We start from the raw sequence: 23,576 nt of genomic DNA on the forward strand, positions 1-23,576 counted from the left end.
AAGATTATCAGTGGTCAATAAATACATGAAAACATGCTCAACTTCACTACTCAGCAGGGAAATGAAAAATGAAAACCACAGTTAAGATAGTTCTGTATACCCACTACAATGGTTACAATTAAAAAGACTGACAATACCAAGTATTGGTGAGTCAGCGGAGTAATTTGGACCATTTACATTGCTGATGTAAAATGGTACCATTTCAGAAAACTGGCAGTTTCCTGTCATGTTAAACATATGCTTAATAGTGTGTGTGTGTGTGTGCATGCGTACACACATGTGCATATGTGTGTGTGTATCTCCATCCCAGAAATTCCACTCCTGGATATTCACTCAAGAGAAATGAAAACATGTTTGCACACAAATATTCATAGCAGTTTTATTCATAATAGTCAAAAAACTGTCAACTCAAATTTCCATCAATAAGTGAAAAAGTGAAAGCATAAAAATTCCATACAATGGAATACTACCTAGCAACAAAAAGAAACGATACAATGCAAAGCTGAATTGCAAAACTATTATGCTGAACAACAGAAGCCAGGTACAAAAGACATTATTGTATGATTCTGTTTATATGGAACTCCAGGAAACATAAAAATCTGTAGCAATAGAAAGATGAGTGGTTGCCTGGGGCCAGAGATGCGAATTGCGATGACAGGGAAAGGGCACAAAAAAACTTTTAGAGATGGACATGTTTTGCATCTCAATCATGGTAGTGGTCACTTGAGTGTACTCATTAAATTGCACACTTAAAATGTGTCTATGATATCACTTGTAAATTTTACTTCAAAAAATTTAATCATATTTCTGTGTATTAACAGCAAACCATTGAAACCTGAAATTTTTAAAATTCCATTTATAATATCAAACAACATACTAGATAAAAATTTAACAAAATTTTAAAACCTATATATACACTGAAAACTAGAACTTCAATTACTTCATTTCTGTCATCATGTGTACCTACTTGGAGTTTTTATGTTTAAAGTTCAAAATAGTTAAAACTGAGTAAGAACTAGAAAGTGTACTATTTTTACTTGGTAAATGCAAATTTTAGTTGATGCAAAAATATTTTATTGGGCTCTGGCCTGGCAGCTCAGTTGGTTAGAGTGTCATCCTGAGACGCCAAGGTTTAGTTCGATCCCTGGTCAGGGCATACACAAGAAGCAACCAATGAGTGCATAAATAAGTGGAACCACAATTCCAGAACTCTCTCCCCCTTCCTCTCTTTCTCTCAAGTCAATAAATACGATTTTTAAAAATTTTACTTAATTATATATTTCAAATTGAAAATTATTTTAAAACTGAGTAAGGGAAATGCTTATACAGAAGATAGTTTTGTCATATAGAAAAGAATACATTTTAAAAAATTTGCCAAGCCCTGGCTGGCGTAGCTCAGTGGATTGAATGCGGGCTGCTAACCAAAGCATCGCAGGTTCGATCCCCAGTCAGGGCACATGCTTGGGTTGCAGGCCACGGCCCCCAGCAACTGCACATTGATGTTTCTCTCTTTCTCCCTCCCTTCCCTCTCTAAAAATAAATAAATAAAATCTTTTTTAAAAAGTAATAAAAAAAAACACCATTAAAAATTTTGCCTTTTTTAAAAAGATTTTATTTTTAGAGAGGGGAAAGGAGGGAGAAAGAGAGAGAAACATCAATGTGTGGTTGCCTCTCCCATGGCCCCCACTGAGGACCTGGCCTAGCAACCCAGGCATGTGCCCTAACTGGGAATTGAACCTGTGATGCTCTTTGGTTCGCAGCCCACGCTCAATCCACTGAGCTACACCAGCCAGAGCTACTTTCTGATATCAAATACATTCTATATTCCACTAATCTCAGCTGCCCCCCACTAGATGAAATGATTTGAAGTGACATTCTTCTAAGTGTGTGCCTGTGTTTGAATCTTGGCTCCACCACCTGCTATCTTTATGATCTTGGGAAACTATTTCATTAGTTTACACACATACAAAATGGGAATAGTAACATATCCACCCCTAAACCATAATCTTGTTGTAGGAATTAAATAAGTTAATGCATGTAAATCACGCAGTACAATGCCTCCCTAGTCCAGAGTAAATTCTCAATAGTAACGTATGATGACAACTTTACTCATATTTAAGGAGCCTGACACACAGTAAGTCTGAAATATTAGTTACCTTATCGTGTGACAAGATTTTTCTCCACTTTGGTTAAAATGATCAATTGCCTGTATTTTAAATGTTTATTATAATAGATATTAGACAGTAGGAATCATAAAGGTCATAAATCCGTGGATAAAGAAAGTGGGGTCTATAATGTTAAATTATGTTTGTGATTAAGCTAGTAGGATCAGACCCAGACTCCAGGCCTTCTGACTCTTGATCTCATCATTAGTCTTGGTATCCGACTCTTTTTTTGAAGGTTTTATTTATTTTTAGAGAAGAGAAGGGAGGGAGAAAGAGAGGGATAGATACATGAATGTGTGGTTGCTTCTCACACACCCGCTACTGGCCTACAATGCAGGCATGTGCTCTGAGTGGGAATCAAACCAGCGACACTTTGGTTTGTAGTCCAGTGCTCAATCTACTGAGCCACACCAGCCAGGGCTGACTCTAACTTTTTAAAACCCTTTTCATTGGTGATTCTCTAGTTAATAGGATGAAAACAAAGTACTGCTGATCCAAATAACACATACTATTAATATTTCACAGCACAACCAGGGCAGTTCTGAAAGCTCTGGGCAAAAGTTCCTGAGCCTGTTACAGAAGCTGCCTGTCCCCACCCTGAGTGGTTCAACTATACCAAGTTATTACTAATCAGTTAACTAGAAAATTATGTAAATCAGAACATTTCATTCCCTTTGCAAAAGATGGGATTTCTAAAACTAAAATGACATGTGTTGGAGCAGTAATGAGTTATACTCTCACTACCCATAAAAGTGCCAGCTGCTCTTCAAAGAACAGTTGGTCCTTCCAACCCTGAGCTGTATCTCCATAGTGATTCTCAATCCTGGCTACACATACGCACCCTCTGGGGGAACTCTGGCAGAAAAATATGCCTAGGCCCCACTCATGAATGTTTGGGGTGAGGACCCAGGCTTGAGAACCACTGGATTATCTTACCCAGTTGACCTCAGATTTCTTGTCCAGTCAGGAGTGGTACCAGTTCATTAATTCTCCATTTAACCAGCAACCTTCACCAATGAAGTTTTCTCTTTTGTCTTAAAATCAGAGCACATAACACAACACAAGAAATAATGAATAGAATCTTTTCAGTATCCCATACATATTTTCCCACTTAAATCCTTACAGTAATCCTGTTAGGTAAGCCAAGTTGATCCTAACATCCTGGAGCTACACCTAAATTACCCATAATTGTGTATATCTAGTAGGTTCCTACATATTCCTAAGCCTACGATCTTTAGACTGCACCACCCTGCAAGTTGCCCCAGAGGTGAGGGCCTTCCCTGTAGTACAAGGTCACTGCGTCTGGGTGCAGAGTAGGTCAGTGGTGCTGAGGAGGTGCGCACAAGGGAAGCAGACCCACTCAAACTGCCTTTCCCGAAACCAGAGAGCTAGAAACCAGGACCAACGACTGCAGATCAGTTGGGGAATACAGTAAACGTCATTAAATAAACTAATAGGTACGTGACAATTTTAGGAAAACTAGAATATTTTGAAGGGCTGTTATTTTACAGAGTTAGAATATTTAGTTTCATCATCTACTTGAGGGATGCACCATATCTTGTCAGAGTATGCTGATCTGTTCCCCACTCCCCCACTCCACATCACAGATGCTTGGCAGAGTATGATGAATAAATTAATGAATTAATATATATTGATGGATATCATTAGAACTTACTAAAAGAAACCAGTCTCCATTCAAATGACTGGCTATTGGATGAGCTTTTGACAGGCTTAGCCAATCTCTAATAAACCAATGAAAAACTGAACTATTGAGCAGATTTCATATTCTTTTGTTTCCCAACCCTGCTGGCAAATCCAAGTCAGAAGCAAAATGCGATTGAGCGCAGAACTGGAGCAAAGATGACTTCATGGCTAATGTTCACACCCGAGGAGGTGCCAGCCGCCTCGGGGATGAGAGCCCCAGGCGTAGGTCTGTCTGATGGTCAAGGCACCCTGTCCCTCTCCAGGCCCAGGGAGGGGCTTGGGAGAGGCTTTTGGCCATCCGGTCCTCACCGTAATTTTTCCCAGACACTCTCAATCTTACAACAGTGTTACACCAATGCAATTTCAAGACAAAAAAAACCCAGCCACTCCTCCTGCCAATTATTCCAACCAGACTGCTGCCCCTTAAACCCCGACAATAAAAATCCTGGACTCTCCACATGGTTATTAATTAAAAAAAAAAATACTGGAGTGGCTACTAAGTGCCAGGTAGTGCCACTGGGGGTATGGCAGTGGGAAACAATTAGACAACAGAGTCTGTCCCCTTGGAGCTTACAGCTGAACAGAAAGAGACAGATAATAAGTATCAGATGGGACAGCAGAGTGGGTAATAGTGAGGGTGGGGTTAAGAGTCTACCAATTTTAAACGTCAAGGAAGGCATCACCAAGAAAACATTTCAGCAAGACCCGAAGATATGTGGGCATCTGGGGGAAGAGCATTCCAGATCAAGGAATCATCGAGTGCAAAGGCTGGAGATGGGATGTTGTATTCAGGAAACAGAAAGAGGGCGGGCGAGTGAAACTGAGCACAGAGAGTAGTAGGAAAGGAGGTAAGAGAAGTACAGCACTTGAAAGACTTTGGATTTATTCTGAGAGAGGGGGAGGGTTTAAAGCAGAGAAATATATATATATAAGTCTGGTGGAGTAGATCTAAGATAAAGGTGATCATTACAGAATATTAAGGTGAAAATTAACAATATGAAACCTGACCCTTAGGCCTGGTTCAATGGCTAAGTATATCAGAAAGAGAAAGCAGTTTATCTTGTAGCAAGCACTTTAGGATTGCAGAAAACAATGTCTCAGGTAAAAATAAGCAACATTTGTTGACCAATGCATCCTAAGCAATGTAGGAAAGAATTTTTATGTATGGCCGCCTTAATTGACTTGAAGGTAGCACCTATGTATTTGTGAGAATTAGTTGTGGAGGGTAACTGAACATGTTAAAAGTGCTTGAGAGGAATGGTAACTAAGCATTTGTTGCACGTATTAGGAAAGATTCATCTTTAAGTAAGAAATGGGAATGAGATGTGGTTCTTTAGGAAGAATGCGAAAGTAACGTTTTCCCATACGGATCAGCAGGTATTTAATTGTTGGAACTGGCCTGAGTATGGAGGAGTGGAGTTAGGTGGCGATCTAGCAAGGGATAAAAATATAGGCAGAAAGGTCTTTAATTTTTCTTTATTTCATGTAATAAAGAGTTTGGAAAGTTCTCTCACACTCCTGAAGCTTTTATTTTTCTCTTACAATTCTGGTGTGTGCAGTCTGACTTCAGTGCCTTGCCCAAGTTTACTGGCTCTTTCCTGAGCCACTGTAAGCAAATGGTTGCTCCCAAATCACTGAAACTTTCTACTGTATGGTGACATTTTTGGATTGCTCATCCAGTGTAGGGAGAAGAGCAAATTTCTTCCTTTCTCCGGTTCTCAGGAACCCTGCTTTCTTTATAAAATCTCTAAATTTGGTTTTCACAACTGACCCTTGGCCAGCTAGACCTCTATAACCCGTGCTGGGAGGGCCACTCCCAACACCAACACCAGCATTTCAGAGGTGGCTTTGTCAGAATTTCTCAATTTGAAAAATTAGATTGTTGACTTGTTCCAATTTTTCTACATTTACACTAAAAGCTACTGCCATCCACAGACAGTGTAGGTAATTATTTCTTTCCTCAGGTTGCCATAGGTATAGCTTTTTCGAGAGAAGTTCATTTCTCAGATACCCATCTGAAAAATGGGTATAAGGCAGTAACTATTACCTCTGGCCAGCAGGATTCTTCTGAGGATTAGGCAAGCAAATGCACTTAAAATGCTTAGCACACTGCCCAGCACATAAAGTGCGCAGTGGATGGTAGCGACTACATAATCCCCTGTGACAGTTCCACTCTACCAATGAGCAAACAGACGAGAAGCAATATAAGGGACCCACAATCACAAAGAAAGGCAGACCTAAAATTAGTTCACTCCTATACTGAGTGAACTAATGTGCCATTTCTGTGTGCCATTTGACAAAGTGTGGGGATCAGGAAATGAAGTAAACACCCCCACACACATACACCCCACTTACTCCCACAGTGGTAGGCCTGGGAAGAGCAGAAAAAGCTATATAAAATCCACAGCAATACAAAAAGTACCAGTCCCCTAAAGGACCGAGGACCAGGGTACCGTGGCTGCCCACAGCCCTCAGCAGTCTGAGCCGTCTCACGGCATGACCATCCCTCGCGGGGACGTTTACAAGAACTTCTAGAAAAACTCCTCCTTCTCAAATCAAAAGGTGACCTTAGACCTGAGATCTAGAGATGAAGCAGTAACTTGTGCAAGATCACAGAGCTAATAAATGGTGGAGGAATGATTTGAACTTGGGTGGCTGAACTTGCTGCCATTTTTTACTTTTGTATGAACACAGAAACTGCTTGATTTACCAAGAATCTAGAACATTTGGATTATAAATCACTAATCTGTATGAAGGGGTATGGGAAGCTTTAAGAGATGCTTCTTCAGAATTTACCTTGAAGGATTTTCTTAGAAAAGATGCCATAAAAAAAAAAGCCCTAAGATTAGTGGATAAGTCTCTAACACTTCAGAAGAGTATGTTGCCCAGCTATTGGGGTGAAGAGTCAAAGTCAGGTTTATTTCCTAGGAACCAAGCCAAGACTGCCTTCATAGCTCTAAACCTCGTTGATTTCTTTGGGTTTAACTCCAGAAAGGGCTGGAGGACTAACACCTAAAAAGCTGGAAACAAAGACACATGGAGTTCTAAGTGTGGATTTTATTTCACAAAGAGACAACAATGCCTTCCCACATACAAGTATTTACAAAACCCATCTGATTCACCAGTCTAGAGCCTGGGGTCTTTTCCACTTCTCAACATAGTTGGGAATATGGAAACAGTAATACCCACATAATTCCCAAAGTTGGAATTTATCCATCAAACGGTACAGATTACCTAAAAGTGCACTTACCTGCACAATTCAGTCTAAGAATCTCAGTGATACAAACCTTATGGCCAAGGTTTCATTAATTTATTTGGTCTCATACCATGCAAACCGGAACAAGTAAGCTGCTGTATTAAACTGAAGATCGGTTCTCATTTTACAATTAAAAAGGTTCTCAACGCTTTAGCAACTATATAGAATATGAAGGTTTATTTCAAAAAGAGTACATTTTTAAAACCAGGATACACAGATGCATTTAATGTAACAGTACCTTCTGCAAAAATAGGTTAAATAATACTCAGAAATGCAAGGAACAATCTTATTCTCTAAAAATTGGACAGCAGACTTTTTAAACTTAGACAGCCTTCAAAATGAAGGCTGAGAATGCTTGGTGACAAGTTACTCTACAGCCTGGTACCACGGAGCGAGTGCTGCAAATGAAACTTCTACCACACAGCTGCAAACTACTCTCTATCCACACTGCGTTCAGCAAAATGGTTTTGACTCCAATCCTTTCAAATGTGTCTTGGTGCTACAGGAAAAAAAGTTGAATGATACACAAAACTATTAGAAGTTACAACAGAACTATTTAAACATCTTCTCCAAAATTGAGAAAAGCAATCATGTTAAATTTTAAAAAAGGAGAAATAAAGAAAAGTCTCAAGCAAGTCAGAGGTCCTTTTTGTGAGTAGTCAAGTAAAGTTTACTGGAGATTTCAATAAATTATCCTGAATCCATGGCAGAGAGCTAATTTTCAGAATCGTCGTGGAGGTCCACCTTTAAATGGCTTAAATCCAGAGCCACTTCCTCTTGGCATGGAATTGCCACCGATCTGTACAATTCTATTAATTGGGGAGGCATTACTGAAAAAGGTGTAAAAGAAAAAACGTCAGAGAAAAAAAGAACAAATAATTACAGTTAATAACTACAAACTGCTTATAATTTACCAGCCACTATTCTTTGTACTTTAGCCATACCAAGGAATTCACTGTTCTCAACAGTCTCACTTTACTTATGAAGGAACTGAGATGTGGAGGTACAAGATCACAGAGCTAATAATAAATGGTGGAGGAAGAATTTGAACTTCAGCAGTTGAATCTGCCTCAGAGTAGGCCATGTATGGTATGCACATGAATGGGCTGGAGCAGTGGTTCTCAAAGTGTGGTCCCCATCAACTGGGGAGGATGAACCTCTGACCTAGAGAACGTCATCATTCAAGACATGTTTTTGGAATTTTTTATGCATAATTCAACACAGTAAGTACTAATGAGTGATACAAGAAAAAGATCCACCAAAAAGCCCTACAACAATTTTGGGAGAGAAAACCCACAGTGAAATGGTGTAAGTAGAATGAAACCAGTTTATGGAAAGGCCTGAATGCCAGGTTGAGGAATCTGGATTAGTTTCTGTGACCTAGAAAAGCTGCTTGTGTTTTTAAAGTAAGTAAATGGTATAATACAATAGCAGCAATTGTTAAATTTAGAAATAGTGTGAATAATGGAGCACAAAAAAGACGGGAAGATCGAATAGAAGCTGGTATGAGGAAGAAAGCATTAGCTATTACAATTTTTTTTAAAACTTACAAATTCACACTCAGAATGAAGAAAGATACAAATGAGGCCCATGATTTTGGAGTCTGGGGGAATGAGATGCGTGGTGGCCCTGGCAAATTAAAAGAAGCTGTAGGCAATAACTGGGACATGAAGGTTTGAAACAGGAAGAATGAGTTTACCTGTTGACCTTGAATTTATGGAGACAGCAGGGCTTTTACACACAGATCACAATATAGAGCTCCATTTGAAGGAGCTGGCAAAAGAAGTCAAAAAGGTAGAAAGAAAATTATGATCTGCATTAGAAGCAGAGAAGTGTTTCAAAAGAGGGAAAAGCAATGGTGGGAAATAGTGCTTATCCACCGAGGAACCTAAGAACTAAAATAAAGGAATCTACATTTATCAAAGGAATCTATATTTATCGGGAAACAAAGGCATCGGTGACCTATAAAAACCAAAGGCAGAATGAGTGATGAGGCTGTGCAGGCACAAGTATAAATAAACACATTTGATGGTAGATGCAGCCAATAGAAAAGTAACGTGGGTTACTAAGCCAAGCCCATATTTCCTCTAAGACGGGGCCATGGGAAAGAAAGAAGGGCATGCCACAGAGGGAGAGGCAAAGACCTGCCTGCACAGGGGCCGCGGTGGGTGTTGGTGTGAAGAGATTAAATGTCCTTGAGTTAAATGTCCAAAAGTTTTGCAGGAGTTACAATATTTGAAAAGGGAGGAAGCAAAACATACTTTGAGTTTTCTTCTTCCTTTCTAGGAATTTTAGGAATGGTAGGTAGTGAACAAAAAGATGGCGCCAACCTGAAGTCAATGCTCATTAACTACTGGATTCTGACTTACCTACATACATACCTCTATCTAGATCAACATGCCAGAATGCCAATCAACTAACTTATGCTGGGGAATATAAACTGGCAAAAATCCACACCAGCTGCCCTGCATGAAATCTACCAGAGATGTGGTTAATATGGGGAAATATTTGGGCAGATCTAGGGTTGTCACTACTCAGTCTCTCAGAAGCTGTAATGACCTTTAAGGAGAGAAGAAGGGTTTGGTTGTACACTGGCAGAAAATTCTCAACGAGTTAGCTGTTTACCTTGCATGTTGGCTTATCATGCCTGCCCCTGTCCGGCCATCACCCATGCGCCTTGTGTCATGATAGCCAGGCCCTTGAGAAGGGGGTCCGTGCCACTCTTTCCTTGGTCCACTGGCATCCCGTCCATGGCGTTCAACCACGTGTCGCTCTTCAGGATAGTGCTAGTGAAGAGAGTATTAACAGAAAAGTCACGACACCTCAGCCGCACACCAATTTACTTATGTTAGTGTGCTTTTAATGCAGAAACAAGTTAGTAAGATGTTTGGGAAGATAAAAGACTTAATAATACAACAGCACATATAAAGGGTTTCCAACCACTTGGCACTGAGAAGCTACCCAGGGTAAGAAATGAGGGAAATGGTACAGCACTGTAATTGCTACCTCTGTACCTTCTAGCACCCATGTACTTTTTGACCCTTTAGTATTTCTTGATCTCTGTATGATGCCTGGATCTATATATTTACATGTAAGAAGGCATAGTAAGAGGTCGTAACCTTAAGACAAATTTAGATATAAGATCAACATGCAAACACATAAAACAGGAGCTGTTATCTTATCTTAGAGAGTACTATTTATTGGTGCTATGGCTTGGACAAGGTCTTCCATCCATGACAATGAAAAACAGCATACTGAACATAAAGAAACAAAGGCCTTAGAACTAACACTCTGAGGAAGGATGAGTCATAGTTATGATACTTAGCCTACAAAACCACAAAGCTAAAGGTGCCTTAGAGAGAACACCTTTCCTAAAAGAACTTCCGAATGCAGAGGGCTTTGTCTATGAGACTGCCTTAAGTTTTACTCTAAACAAAGCAGGATATCTGGGACTTCCGGCAAGATGGAGGAATAGGTGGACGCACCGTACCTCCTCGCACAACCAAGATTAGAACAACAATAAAATACGGTCAGCATAACACCCAGAACCGACAGGGGATTCATCTGAATGGAAGTCGGACAGCCAAGAAGTTGAAGTAGACCCGTACATCCAGACCGGTAGGAGACAACGAGCCGAGCGGGCGCGGGGCTGGCGCGGGTCAGCAGCGCACGGAGGTCGGGGGAAATTTGGCGCGGAAACGGTGCGACAGCCATCCAGGGCGCAGGAACGCAGCGGTGGACCCTGAGTACGCAAGCTGCGGCTGCCAGACCCAGTGGGGCAGCGATTGTGGACCAGGGCAGAGCTCGCAGCCCAGGAGCCCGGGGAAAGGTCTGGGCCCAGGAGAACTGAACTGCCGCCATTGATTCGCCCCCGCCCCCACGTATAACGTCACAATCTAGCGACTGGGGCGCCCAGCCCCGGTGAACACCTAAGGCTCCGCCCCCCACCGTAACAAGAGCGACCAGACCGAAGGAGAGACAGGGAAAGACATAAGACATGTGTGCAACAGAGCAGATCAGTCCCCCAGGACTCATCCTTTTGAGCGACCAAGAAATAGCCAATCTATCAGATGCACAGTTCAAAACGCTGGTGATTAGAAAGCTGACGGAATTGGTTGATTTTGGGCACAATTTAGATGAAAGGATGCAGGTTACCATAAAAGAGATGCAGGAAGATACGCGGAGGAGAGCCAATAGAGAAAGGAAGGAATCTGAGTCTCAAAACAATACAGTGGACCAGAAGGAATATAGAATCAACCAAGCAGGAAAGCATGATGAAATAAGAATTCAAAAAATCGAGGAGAGCCTTGGGAGCATCCAGGACACCTTTAAACGTTCCAACATTCGAATTATAGGGGTACCAGAAGGGGAGGAGCAACAAGTGGAAAAGTTATTTGAACAAATAATAAAGGAGAACTTCCCCAATCTGGCAAAGGAAACAGTCTCCCAAGAAATCCAAGAAGCTCAGAGAGCCCCCAAAGAAGTTGGACCCAAGAAGAAACACACCAAGGCACATCATAATTACATTAGCCAAGGTAAAAACGAAGGAGAGAATCCTAGAAGCAGCAAGAGATAAGGGGACAGTAACCTACAAAGGAGTTCCCATCAGACTGTCAGCTGATTTCTCCAAAGAGACCTTACAGGCAAGAAGGGGCTGGAAAGAAATATTCCAAGTCATGAAAGACAAGGACCTACATCCCAGATTGCTCTATCCAGCAAAGCTCTCATTTAGAATGGAAGGGAAGATAAAGTGCTTTTCAGATAAGGTCAAATTAAAGGAGTTCATCATCACCAAGCCCTTATTTTATGAAATGCTAAAGGGACTTATCTAAGAAAAGAAGATAAAGAAGAGACATGTATAGTAAAAGGACAGCAAACTCACAATTATTAACAACCACACCTAAAGCAAAACCAAAAGAAACTAAGTAAACAACTAGAACAGGAACAGAACCACAGAAATGGAGGGCACATGGAGGGCTAGCAGCAGGGGGGTGGGAGGAGGAGAGAGGGGGGAAAGGTATAGAGAATAAGTAGCATAGAATGTAGGTTGAAAATAGATAGGGGGAGGGCAAGAATAATACGGGAAAGGTAGAAGCTAAAGAACTCATAAGAATGGCACATGGAAGTGAACTAAAGGGGGGGAATGTGGGTGGGAGAGGGGGTACAGGGTGGAGGGGAGGGAAGGGGGGAAATGGGACAAATGTAATAGCATAATCAACAAATTAAAAAAAAAGGAAAAAAAAAAAACAAAGCAGAATATCTGATTATATACCCAGGCTTAAAGTTCTGTTTAGTGTAAACACCTCGATGAAGTGATCTACTGGATGTTTCACTTATTAGAGGCAGTATAGCTTATAATGCCATCAGGCCCAAATCTGTTTCATAATTGCTCTAGATGAACTGGAAAATATACAGTGCTATTAGCTAAAATGCCAAGGGATTAAAAATTTTTCTGGTAAAAAAGAGAGGTCCTGAAAAAAACTAATACTTCTATTTAAATATAAAACAGCATCAGAGTATAATGCAGATTGAAAATGGATACACACACACTTCAGGATTTTTTTTATGTATAAACTTGAGATGGTATTCTGTATATATTACTTCAACCCATTTATCAGTGTATCATCAATAGAATGCTTTTAAATTACCGTATTTTTCAGGCCATAGACAGACCTAGGTTTTAAGAGAAGGAAAATAGGAAAAAAAATTTGAAGCAAAAAATGCAGTAAGATATTTAATAACATAAATAAAATAATATTTCACCAATGTAAATGTAAACAGAACTCAACAGCAGCATTAACAATCATTATTCCTCCCAAATTGGTGTGTGTGTGTGTGTTTGTGTGTGTGTGTGTGTTGGGGGGGGGGTGTCTTATAGTCCAAAAAATATGGTAGTTAAAAGTTTTTGCTCAATATAGTTGCTTGGGTGATGACACTTTCCTCGGTCCAGGTTCATTAACTCAAAAACATTCTAGTCAACAAAGTAAAACAAGAGTCAAAAACAATTTAGAACCACAAAAATTTTATTGCAGTTCTACAGTTAAAGCTACTTAATGGCTGACTTCTAGTCAAGATGGAGGCATAGGTGAACATGGCTGGCCTCCTTGCACAACTACAACTAAACTATAGAATGTGTCATTCAGAACCATCAGAAATAGAGTTGATTGGAAGTCTGGCAACTTCAGAACTAAAAAAACCACATCCATCCATAGGTAAGAGGGGTGGAGATGCAAAACAAGCTGGTCACATACCCACATGTGCTAGATAAAAATTCAGGAGGGGTATCTCGGGAGTGCACAGTCCCAGCCCCACACCAGGCCCCCTGAGCCTAGGGTTCCAGTGCCAGGAAGAGAAGTCCCATAACCTACAAAAACCTGCAACCTGTGGCTGCAAAAACCAGCGGGGACTGAGTTGGTGGAATAAATTTCTAGAGTCTCAAGCAGTTCCTCTTAAAGAACCCACACATGGACTCACGGACTCAGATTCACTTCCTCTGACCTCCAGCCCAGGATAGCAACTTGAAAGGCACCAGTGGCATATGTGGAAGAACTGAATTGTCCAGCATCAAGGTGAGAGCTGCAAGGACAGCTTTCTCCCAGACGGAAAGGCAAGCAGAGGCCATTGTCCCTTATCCGAACCCTCCGCCTACAGAGTCACTGAGCCAGCAGGTGGGTGCCATATCTGAGACTCATCAACCTGGCTAGAACTGGAGATCCCCCAAGACTCTGTCACACCCAACTTATGGGCCCACCCAAGCTGTTAACAGAGGCTTTCCAATATAATGGCTGGTCTTGGCTCAAGCTGCACAACTTCCTAAATCCTCTCAAACAAGCACCAGTGGGCCTCAGTGAGCCCCAAGACCCCTGTACCTCTTGCTAAGTGGTCAAAGGCCTGGCACTAGCAGCAGCCAGCCTAGGTTCAAGCTTGGCTTTGCCTGGGAACCTCCAAGCCCATCACAAGAAGCAGCCACCTCATACTGCTTTATAGCTCAGGCAGGGTGGCCCTGGGGCAAAACACAGGTCAAAGCTGACCTTGGGCTGAACCACCGAGGAAACCCCAGAGCCTGTGTACCCAGTGGACAGCTACAGATCACGCTGGAGCACCACCACCCTACCCCTCAAGTTTCCGGGCAGGGCAAGGGTTGGTGGTCAGTGGACGCAGGTGACTGGCCTGGGTAAATCCCTCCCACTGATCTGCCAACAGTAATCAAGGCTCAACTACAAGAGAATGGTGTATTCAGCCCACATGAAGGATACAACAAGAGTACCCCACTTGGATGAGAGGGGAGGCTGTGCCACTAGCCGCTACAGGACACCCACTACATTAGGCCATACCACGAAGAGAGGGAATCATAGCAGCTCTACCTAATACATACAAACAAGTACAGGGAGGCTGCCAAAATGAGGAGTCAAAGAAATATGCCCCAGCCATGGCTAACGTGGCTCAGTGGACTGAGTGCTGCACTGCAAACCAAAGGGTTGCTGTTTTGATTCCTAGTCAGGGTACATGCCTGGATTGTGGTAGATCCCCAGTACGGGTGTGCAAGAGGTAACCACACATTGATGTTTTTCTCCCTCTCTTTCTCCCTCCCTTCCCCTCTCTCAAAATAAATAAATAAAAATGTAAAAAAAAAAAAAAAGAAGAAGAAGCAGCAGCATGGCCCAAATGAAAGAACAGATCAAAGCTCCAGAAAAAGAGCTAAACAAAATGGAGACAAGCAATCTCTCAGATGCAGAGTTCAAAACACTGGTTATAAGGATGCTCGAGGAACTTAGTGAGGACCTCAGCAGCACAAAAAACACCCAGTCAGAAATGAAGGATGCACTAATTGAAATAAAGAACAATTTACAGGAAAACAGCAGTAGGGTAGATGAAGCCGAGAATCAAATCAATGATTTGGAACATATAAGAAACCAAAAAACAACCAATAAGAACAAGAAGAAAAAAGAATTAAAAAAAAAAAAACGAGGATAGTATAAACAGTCTCTGGGGAAACATTAAAAGGTCCAATATTCACCTCATAGAGGTGCCAGAAGGAGAAGAGAAAGAGCAAAAACTGGAAATATATCTGAAAAAATAATAAAAGTTCTGGTGAAGAAATAGACATGCAAATTCAGGAACCACAGAGAGTCCCAATTATGATGAATGCATAGGGGCCCACTCCAAGACACATCATTATTAAAAGGCCAAAGGTTAAAGATAGAGATTCTTAAAAGCAAGAGAATAGAAGTTAGTTACCTGAAGGTTGCCAAATGGAAGGGGGGAGGGGAAGAATGGGTGAAGAGGTGAGGGGACTAAGAAGTACAAATAGGTAGTTGCAGAATAGCCATGGGGATGTAAAATACAACATAGGAAATAGAGTAGCAAAAGAACTTACACACCTGACCATGGATGGACATGAACAATGGTGTGGGGATTGCCTGAAAGAGTGGGGGGAGCGGGGGTTGCTGAGTGGCGGGAGGCAAAGGGGGGAAAACCTGGACAACTGTAATAGCATAATCAATAAAATATAATAATAAAAAAAAAAGAACTAAACCAAAGTCCTCAGGAAGGCTCATCTACCAAATGTAATTTTTCTCAAGTTTCTGCAGGAAGTTTAATTTAAAAAATTAACAAGAATTTCAGGACTAGTATCCTACTTCTTTGGACTACTGAAGTTCAACTACTGACAGTAAAATATGAAAAGTATTAACATCTTTTACAGTTTCCCAATTATTCTAATAGATGAATGCATCTCACAAGAAAATGGTAAGTCCTCTAAATTTCAAGAGTTGAGAATAAACATTAAGCCCCGACTAGGTAGCTCAGTTGGTTAGAGCACCATCCCAATATGCCAAGGTTGTGGGTTTAGTCCCCAGTCAGGCACATATAAGAAACAACCAATGAATGCATGAATACGTGGAACCAGCTGATGTTTCTCTTTCCTCCCTTCCTTTCTCTCCGAAAACAGTTTTATAAAAAGAGAGAATAAAACTTTGTAAGCATTTACCTGTGCTCCACTTCCTCGGTCTGTGATGACTCTGTCTCCCTCTCTGTTCCCATAGCTGGAAGCGTTACTGCGACTCCCATGGGGAGCCCCTCTTACGCTGTGTCCCGGCACTTCTCTCCCAGATCGTTCTGGCCTTTCGACCCTGTTAAACAAGACCCCAAAACATATATGACCAAAATTCTATTTTAACTTTTCTAAAAACCCAAATACATTGTATACCACCAACCAGGCATTAGAAACTACACGAATACCTTGTTTCCCGTTTGTCACTGGACATGCCTCCTTCACCTTTCCAGGTGGACGGTCTGGATGGGTTGGGCCCTGCTTCTCGAGGATGTCTAGGGTGAGCGATATCAGGCCTGTCGTGAATGATCACGGTTCTCCTCTCATCTCGTTCCCCTCGTACTTCGAGCCTGTCTGTTTCTCCAAGTTCATTTCTTGATGGTGGAGGCTCATTTCTTCTGGAATCACTGAAATTTTTGGGATACCTTTCAAAACCTGGATCTTCTCTTCGTGCAGTCGGACGTGTTTTTTTCCCTTCACTTTGACCAACAAAGCGTTCTCGCCTATTAGTTATCCAAAACAAAGAACACAGATTCTTGTAAGTACTCACTTGGCCTTATTCTCCTTAACTTTATCTGCATAAACTACTATAATTACACCTCCTGTAAAAAATTACCTTAAGGCAAAGCCACAAAAAATCCACAATTATAACAACTCATAATCTTTTAAATTGAGGTAAATGCGTGGCATGACAGTTGGTTTCCTCAGCATCCAGGATGGACTCCATCAAACACTCAAACCACTACCAACCTGAGATTTTACTGCTTTTAACCGCTGAGGCACCCAAAACTGCCCGCATTCCCCCTGCGTATGAAAGGCTGAGAGATAAAGCCAACCTACTTAACCTTGTCATGGTGGATGATTAAACTAATTTTGAATATTAAATCATATTTCTATTAACAAAAACCAAACACGCGCCCTGGCCAGGTGGCTGCACAGTTAGTTGGACCATCGTCCCATGTACCGAAAGGTTGTGGGTTAGATTCCTGGTCAGGGCACGTACAGGAGGCAACTGATCAAGGTCCCACTCTTTCTAAAATCAATAAACATATCCTCATGTGAGGACTTAAAAAAATGCAAAAAAAAAAAAAAAAAAGGAACAGATGAAATTACTGTGCCATATGCCAGGAGCTGGAGTGCTTTGTCAAGATAATCTGGGCCTATGTGAGATTTGGGAGTTATCTGCCTGTGAGAAGACCAGAAAGCAGTAACTCAGACAAGAAAAAAATGTTCTGTGCACCAGTATCCCCAAAAGTACACTTCACCCCAACAACTGGTATATGAAAATGAATCCACTGTCTTTTCCTAAAACCTTTTTATATTTTCTCAATTAATGAGTGCTAAATACTGTTACTCAGCTTTAAATGCCAGCACTAGGGGAAAGAAAACCGATGGAAGAAATAATTTTTAAATCAAAGGTAGAAAAAATAAATCTAGGATATTCACTCATATACTAGGAAATCATCTAATATAAACTGATATTGATGTTAGATGGGAAGTTTGATCATGTTATCCAAGATACATTTAAACATTCTTTGTTTAAATCTAGGTTATTATCTTAATTTTTGTTGCTTCCTTGTTTTTCTTCATATTACAATCCTCTTTAGCTGTCCCCTGTAAATTCTGTATTATAAGCACATGATAAATGCAAATGACTGAAGGAAGCTGCTGACATTCATAGGCATATTTGGATAGTTTTTTTTACAGTAAAGGAAAACAAAGGTTTGCAATGGGGTGATTACTTTTCATTGGAGTAACTCCTAAGCAAGTTAGATGACTCATCATTTGGAGGGAAGTCTTCTCCACTCACTGATAGCAGCCAAAGGATCAACTATTACATTTTTTGAAGCCTAGAGCTTCTTTATTAAAAAAACACACACACAACAAAATAACAAAAAAAAACAGTGGGTCTAACATCATTGTAAAAAAGCAAGCATGGACATAGGTGGGCCGGTTGAATCGTCCATTACAGGAAATCTTGATTGTGGACAAGTTAGCTGTGGTTAACCCCCTGTGCAGCTGTAAATTGTCTTCTTACTCTAAAAAGAGAAAGCTGCCAGGACGTATAGGTTCTGAAATAAGCAGTTTCATCTTTGACTGTTTCTTGAAGTATAGAAAGTCACCACCTAAACACTTATTTAATCATCCCAGAGTTGTGACTCTTAACTCTTTAGGTCCACAGGATAAATTTCAATAATTTATATGTTTTTCACGGTCATTTCTGAGGATTTTTCACATGAGAGAAAAGAAAAGGGAAAGATTTAACCCTTATGGGTATGAGTCTGGGACCTGCTGGCCAACAGAAGTGTCGCCCCTGGAATATAGGCTCAGCAAATTTGCACCTGTCACTGTGTTGGCTCCTAAGCTTGCTGCTTAGAGCTGTTTCATATTTTAAACTAGCTCAACTTCACAGTTCTAGTTATTCAAACCAATTCTTACAGCCTCCTGAGTGGGTCATCTCAAGTCTTGAATTGTAATATTTTGAGATTTTTTTATACTAAAATGTACCAAAAAAGTGCACAGAATGAAGGCAATTTACAGAAAAAAAAAATACACAACTTATTTCATTTGGAAAAAATATTGAGTGGTAGATACGCAATGCAATATACAGATCATATATCATAGAAGTGTACACTTGAAACCTGTGTGATTTTATTAACCAATGTCACTGAATTAAAAAAACACCATTTGTTTTGAACACTCAGCTCTGACCTGTACTTCATTAAGATTTTAATAGAGAACCAAACTTATCACTAGCAAGACTCATACACTAAATATATCCATTTTCAACATAATCAATTTACCTTTCAAAAGATGAAGACTGTACTGTTGAACCCTCAGGAAACCTGCCCCTCTCTCGGTGGTCAAAGTCATTAAATCTGTTCTGTTGGCGAGAATAGTCAGATCCATGGCTGAATCGTGCATCTGTGTCTAGAGACAACTTTTTATTCTCGCTCCAATAAGGATCATCTCGCCTTGAAGAGAAATATTTGCTCATTTATATAAATTAGTATTACGACAACCAAACAACACTTACTCGGAGTCACACACACTACACACCCTAGGAGCTGTGGAGACAGAGGGCAATAAATTCAGAATGCAAAACCCTCTGTTATAAGAACGAGCTAGCCAGAACTTACTACAATATGTTATACAGTGTTAGAGAGATTTCACAGGACAGAAAATAGTTGAAAACTGTTTTAAAATTATGAGATAAAAAAACAAGGAAGATAAAATACTTGATATATACCACTTAATAGTAAAATTCTAAGTAGCAGCATACAATCTCTTCAGTTATGCTTCACTTTGGAAAGGTCAGAGATAAGTCCCAAGCAGAATTCATTCATTACACCTATTTCTCAGCACAATCAACTAAATCTCACAGAATTTACAGTAAGAAAATTAAAATGACTATATTTTTGAAATCCAGTGCAAATCATGAACACACACAACAGAATCCGTATTTTTAGTCTCCCCAATATATGACTTCCCTTTTTGTACTATCTGCGCTACCCTGTAAGGATTTTGAAAATGGGCACGAGTTTGAGAACCACCAGTGAAGCCTACTATGACCATTATTTCCAATCATAATGGAAAACAGCTGGCATTAGAAAGGACAAAGAAGAGCAGATCTTCCTACTTGACAACACACTAGGTCAAGTCCATTACTATAATCATTCCCATCCCTGTCAATCGTGTCTTATTCCAGTGATGATTACTTGTGCTTGCTAGTTCTCCAGTTAATTTTGGCTTGAAAAGAGTAAGACAGCAAGTGTAAATGAAAAAGAAGCAAGCAAGCAACTACCTATGATCTACATCACGTGGGCGTTTCAAAGAATTCCTTTTTTCTTGTTCATAACGAAGCTGCTGCTGTTGCCTTCTTAGTTCCTCTCGTTCTCGAGCAATTCGTTCAGCTTCTTTACGTCGTTCCTTCAGACAACACAGAAGGAAGAACCGACCGATGCAAAATGAAAACATAAGGTAAGTATATATGCAACCTTGTTTTAATCCTGTCATTAAGAAACCATCATGGGCAAGCATCGGGCAAAACATTTGGGACAAATATAATAAGCAAATATGACTCCAGGAATCAGTAATCTAGGCTAGGCTATTGTTCATCAACATTACAAATAACAGAGATTGGGGGGTGAAAGCTGACAAGTAATTGGGAAGGTCAAATTTAGTTTAATCATTCGACTGAAACAAAAGCACCTACAGGGAATTAAAAATAGAGTTCTTAATATGTATGGACACTAAGTGCCTTAAAACCCTGGATGCAATTCTGCAGAGAGAGGCATTATTTCCTTCCAGCCTTGGGAAATCATTCCCACTGTAACATGTAAGGAAACAGTTATTATTTTCTAAGGTTGGGATAGTGACAGAGCCTGGATTACAACTACTCTGGACTCACAGTCCTATGCTCAGACTATTAGGCTGCCATGATATTGCAGAGCTTGAGTTACTACCAATTGGCCAGAACAAAGTTACTAAATGTATTTTTTAAAGAGTACCTAATTCATTGTTATCTTTCAGGGACACAATAAATGCTCTCAACTAAACTCATTCTACAGAAGCTTTACAAAAGTAAAGCAAATTTCAGGGCAAAAATCACAGGGTTTGGAAAAGGTCAGTTATTTAAGATGAAAAGATTTTCTGACTGCACCTGTTCAATACGAATGCGTTCCCTTTCCAAGCGTTCGCGTTCCATTCTCTCTCTCTCTAGTTTTTGCCTTTCAATTTCTAGGCGCTCTCTCTCTCTCTGTAAGCGTTCCCGTTCTTCCCGTTCACGAATTATTCTAATGCGTTCCCGCTCTCGACGCTCTCTTTCTGCAATCTCTCTTCGTCTAACAAAAATCAGTATTTAGAAATACTTAAATTATGCTAGCACTGTGTGAAAGAGAATAGCTTTTGAATTTTTTCTTGAGGTTGGCAATTTTAAACTTCAACTCAATCTAAATAATTTTAATATAATTGGAAAGAAAACTCAAAACTGTAAACAGACCCCAACACTGTCACTTATTTAAGACTGTCAACTGAGCAGCTGAATTTTATAGAGTAGTTGCCTATCAGATGATTCCTGTTTAAATAAAAATCCCACTATAATAGCCCATTAATCAACTTACATTTAAAAAAAGAGATATTCTACATATACAAAATTGCAAAACTACAACTTCTATTGTTTTTGATAGAAAAATTTCCAGTATCTAATATATATTCTATCTCCTTAAATAAGGTATACCTTATTTTGATAACTTGGGATCATACTCATCAACATGAATTAGCTAGCAAATGCTATGTATAAAAAAACAGCGGCCCTTAAGGGCTTTTTCAGAGTACTCGTTGGCCTGTAATAGAAGGCTCTGGGTAATATGCATTACTCAGTCAGGAGGTAGCTCAAATGTTTGCTGAACTGAATTAACTTATTTTATTCGACTTTTAGTAGTTTTAGTCATTTCCTCCCTCTAAGGAACTCAGTGGACTTTGTCTCTCAATGTCCTCCTTCAGCAACCTAGTGGATGTCAGTGGGTTGTCAGTACTACCCCCATGGAAATGTGAGGGGCATTTTTAGCTACTACATTTACTGAATGACACCGCAACAAAAAAACTGGAAAAACTGTCCAACACTCCTAATTTCTTTCAAATGACATAATGGACATTTATGTCATTAAAACAAAATCACCTTTCAAAAACCTGAGCCTAGAGTGTAGTTCATTTTTAATAAATGATAGGTTGGCTTGTTTGCCTGGCAAAGTTTTATACACACTACAATTTCCAGGAATGCAGCTCCCTGCAAAAAAAGGGAAAATTATACTTCCTTAAGAACTTCATCAAAAGTTGTTCAGCACTCCAGAAATCGTGTCTTAACATCAATACGATGACTCCTGGTCTTTGACTCACCAATACGACACACCATTATCAGTCTGTATTTGTAGCTGTCACATTCTCATTGAATCTAAAGAGGGGAGCAAACATCTGCCTACTTCATTAGTCTTCTGGAGAGTCAAGCCTAAACATTCACATCTGGAATACATTTCCATCGTAACATGAATTACTTTCATTATAAATTACTTTTATTTCTCCTAATGTTAGCATTAAGGCATAATACCGATTTTTGGAATTTATTTGTGTAGGTAGGTAGGTACATTATATATCAATTTTATTTCAGAATGGTTAACAGGATACCATGACTTTTTAAAATATATTAAAAGTATATGGGTCTGATAGTTTTGGAATTGCTGCTACAGTAGCTACTACTCTCAATCTTCTCAACTTGTCATCTAATTAGGGAGCTCAGTATACTGGGACTTCACCAAAAAAAAAAAAAAAGGAAAATGGGTTCTGAGTAATGCAAGGATTATTTCCTTTTAGTAAAGTGTGTGGCCATCACATATTATTTAACTTGATGAAAGTGTCTCTGGTCGCTCCTAACACTCTTGTGGATGAATAGATCAAATTCTCGAAGTTACCTCTCAGTTAGACAGGTTAATATTTGGAAATTTATATTATAAAACACTTTCACAAGAATATTTTAAGTGGCAACCAAAAACTGACATACGAAAGCAAACTGGCACTCATGGTGAGCAGCTAAGACACTGCCACTAAAAACAGAAGTTTTGTTTTTTGTCCTCAGTTTCTTTGAGAGAGAATTCAGGTTGGAGATAGAGCTTGAACAAAGTACGGTCTACAGAGCAAATCTTCCTTCACTTGGGCTCTAATTCAAAATGGAATAAATTTTTCCTAAAATGTCAATATTTTATTTGAACACTATAGCTTACATTGAGACTATCTTATCTTAAAAATCAATTTTTCCTTTCAAGGTCATGTGTTTTTATGGCAGCAACTTTGGAGAGGAAAGAGCATTGGACTTGGAGTCAGAAGACTTGGGTCTGAGTCCCGACTCTGCCACTCATTAGCCATGTGGCATTGGAAGAGTCATTCAGCCTCTCTGGGCCTCCCTGTTTTTCAATTATGCAATTGGCTTAACTAACCACACAGGGCTGTTGAGACAGAGACAACAGATGGAAAGGTACTTTGTAAACTGTAAAATGCCATGCAAACTTGAGAAATAATTAGGTTTTACTGTAATTCTTAAAAGTGGAAAATAGCTGTTTGTGGGAATACAATTTCCAGCAGTATTAAATATGTACCAATAGTTAAAGACAGGTATAAAACAGACTGTTTCTACCTTCGAAGTTCCATTGCATGTCGCAATCTTTCAAAACGAACTAAATGTTCTCTCAGTCTTTGTTCCTTCATCTTTTCAAAAGGCAAGATGTCTTTCCTTCTGTAGTCTTTGTCCCTTTTTTTATCTAGGCTAGCTCTCTCCTTTTCCTTGCTTCTTCCGTGAATCTATAGAGAAAAATTATAATGAGACTAGATGTTAAAATAATTTGGGGTT

At 40.0% G+C, this 23,576-nt stretch overlaps 1 protein-coding gene across 6 annotated transcripts in view; it reads right to left on the reverse strand.

Moving 5' to 3' along the window:
• Positions 1-7,283: 7,283 nt before the first annotated feature.
• The window catches only part of SLTM (SAFB like transcription modulator), a 47,396-nt gene continuing 31,103 nt past the window's right edge, over positions 7,284-23,576 (reverse strand). For all 6 annotated transcript variants that reach the window (XM_045822695.1, XM_045822693.1, XM_045822696.1 and 3 more), the window contains 8 exons: positions 23,364-23,527; positions 20,841-21,021; positions 19,983-20,107; positions 18,982-19,152; positions 16,366-16,680; positions 16,115-16,256; positions 9,751-9,911; positions 7,284-7,955 (listed from right to left, as the gene is read on the reverse strand). In XM_045822695.1, coding sequence (XP_045678651.1) covers positions 7,847-7,955; positions 9,751-9,911; positions 16,115-16,256; positions 16,366-16,680; positions 18,982-19,152; positions 19,983-20,107; positions 20,841-21,021; positions 23,364-23,527 — 1,368 coding nt within the window. In that variant the 3' untranslated portion in view covers positions 7,284-7,846. The remainder of the gene's footprint in view (positions 7,956-9,750; positions 9,912-16,114; positions 16,257-16,365; positions 16,681-18,981; positions 19,153-19,982; positions 20,108-20,840; positions 21,022-23,363; positions 23,528-23,576) is intronic.

The sequence above is a fragment of the Phyllostomus hastatus genome, unplaced genomic scaffold (assembly GCF_019186645.2).
Source record: "Phyllostomus hastatus isolate PE091 unplaced genomic scaffold, TTU_PhHast_1.1 phas_scaffold_501, whole genome shotgun sequence".
Taxonomy (NCBI): domain Eukaryota; kingdom Metazoa; phylum Chordata; class Mammalia; order Chiroptera; family Phyllostomidae; genus Phyllostomus; species Phyllostomus hastatus.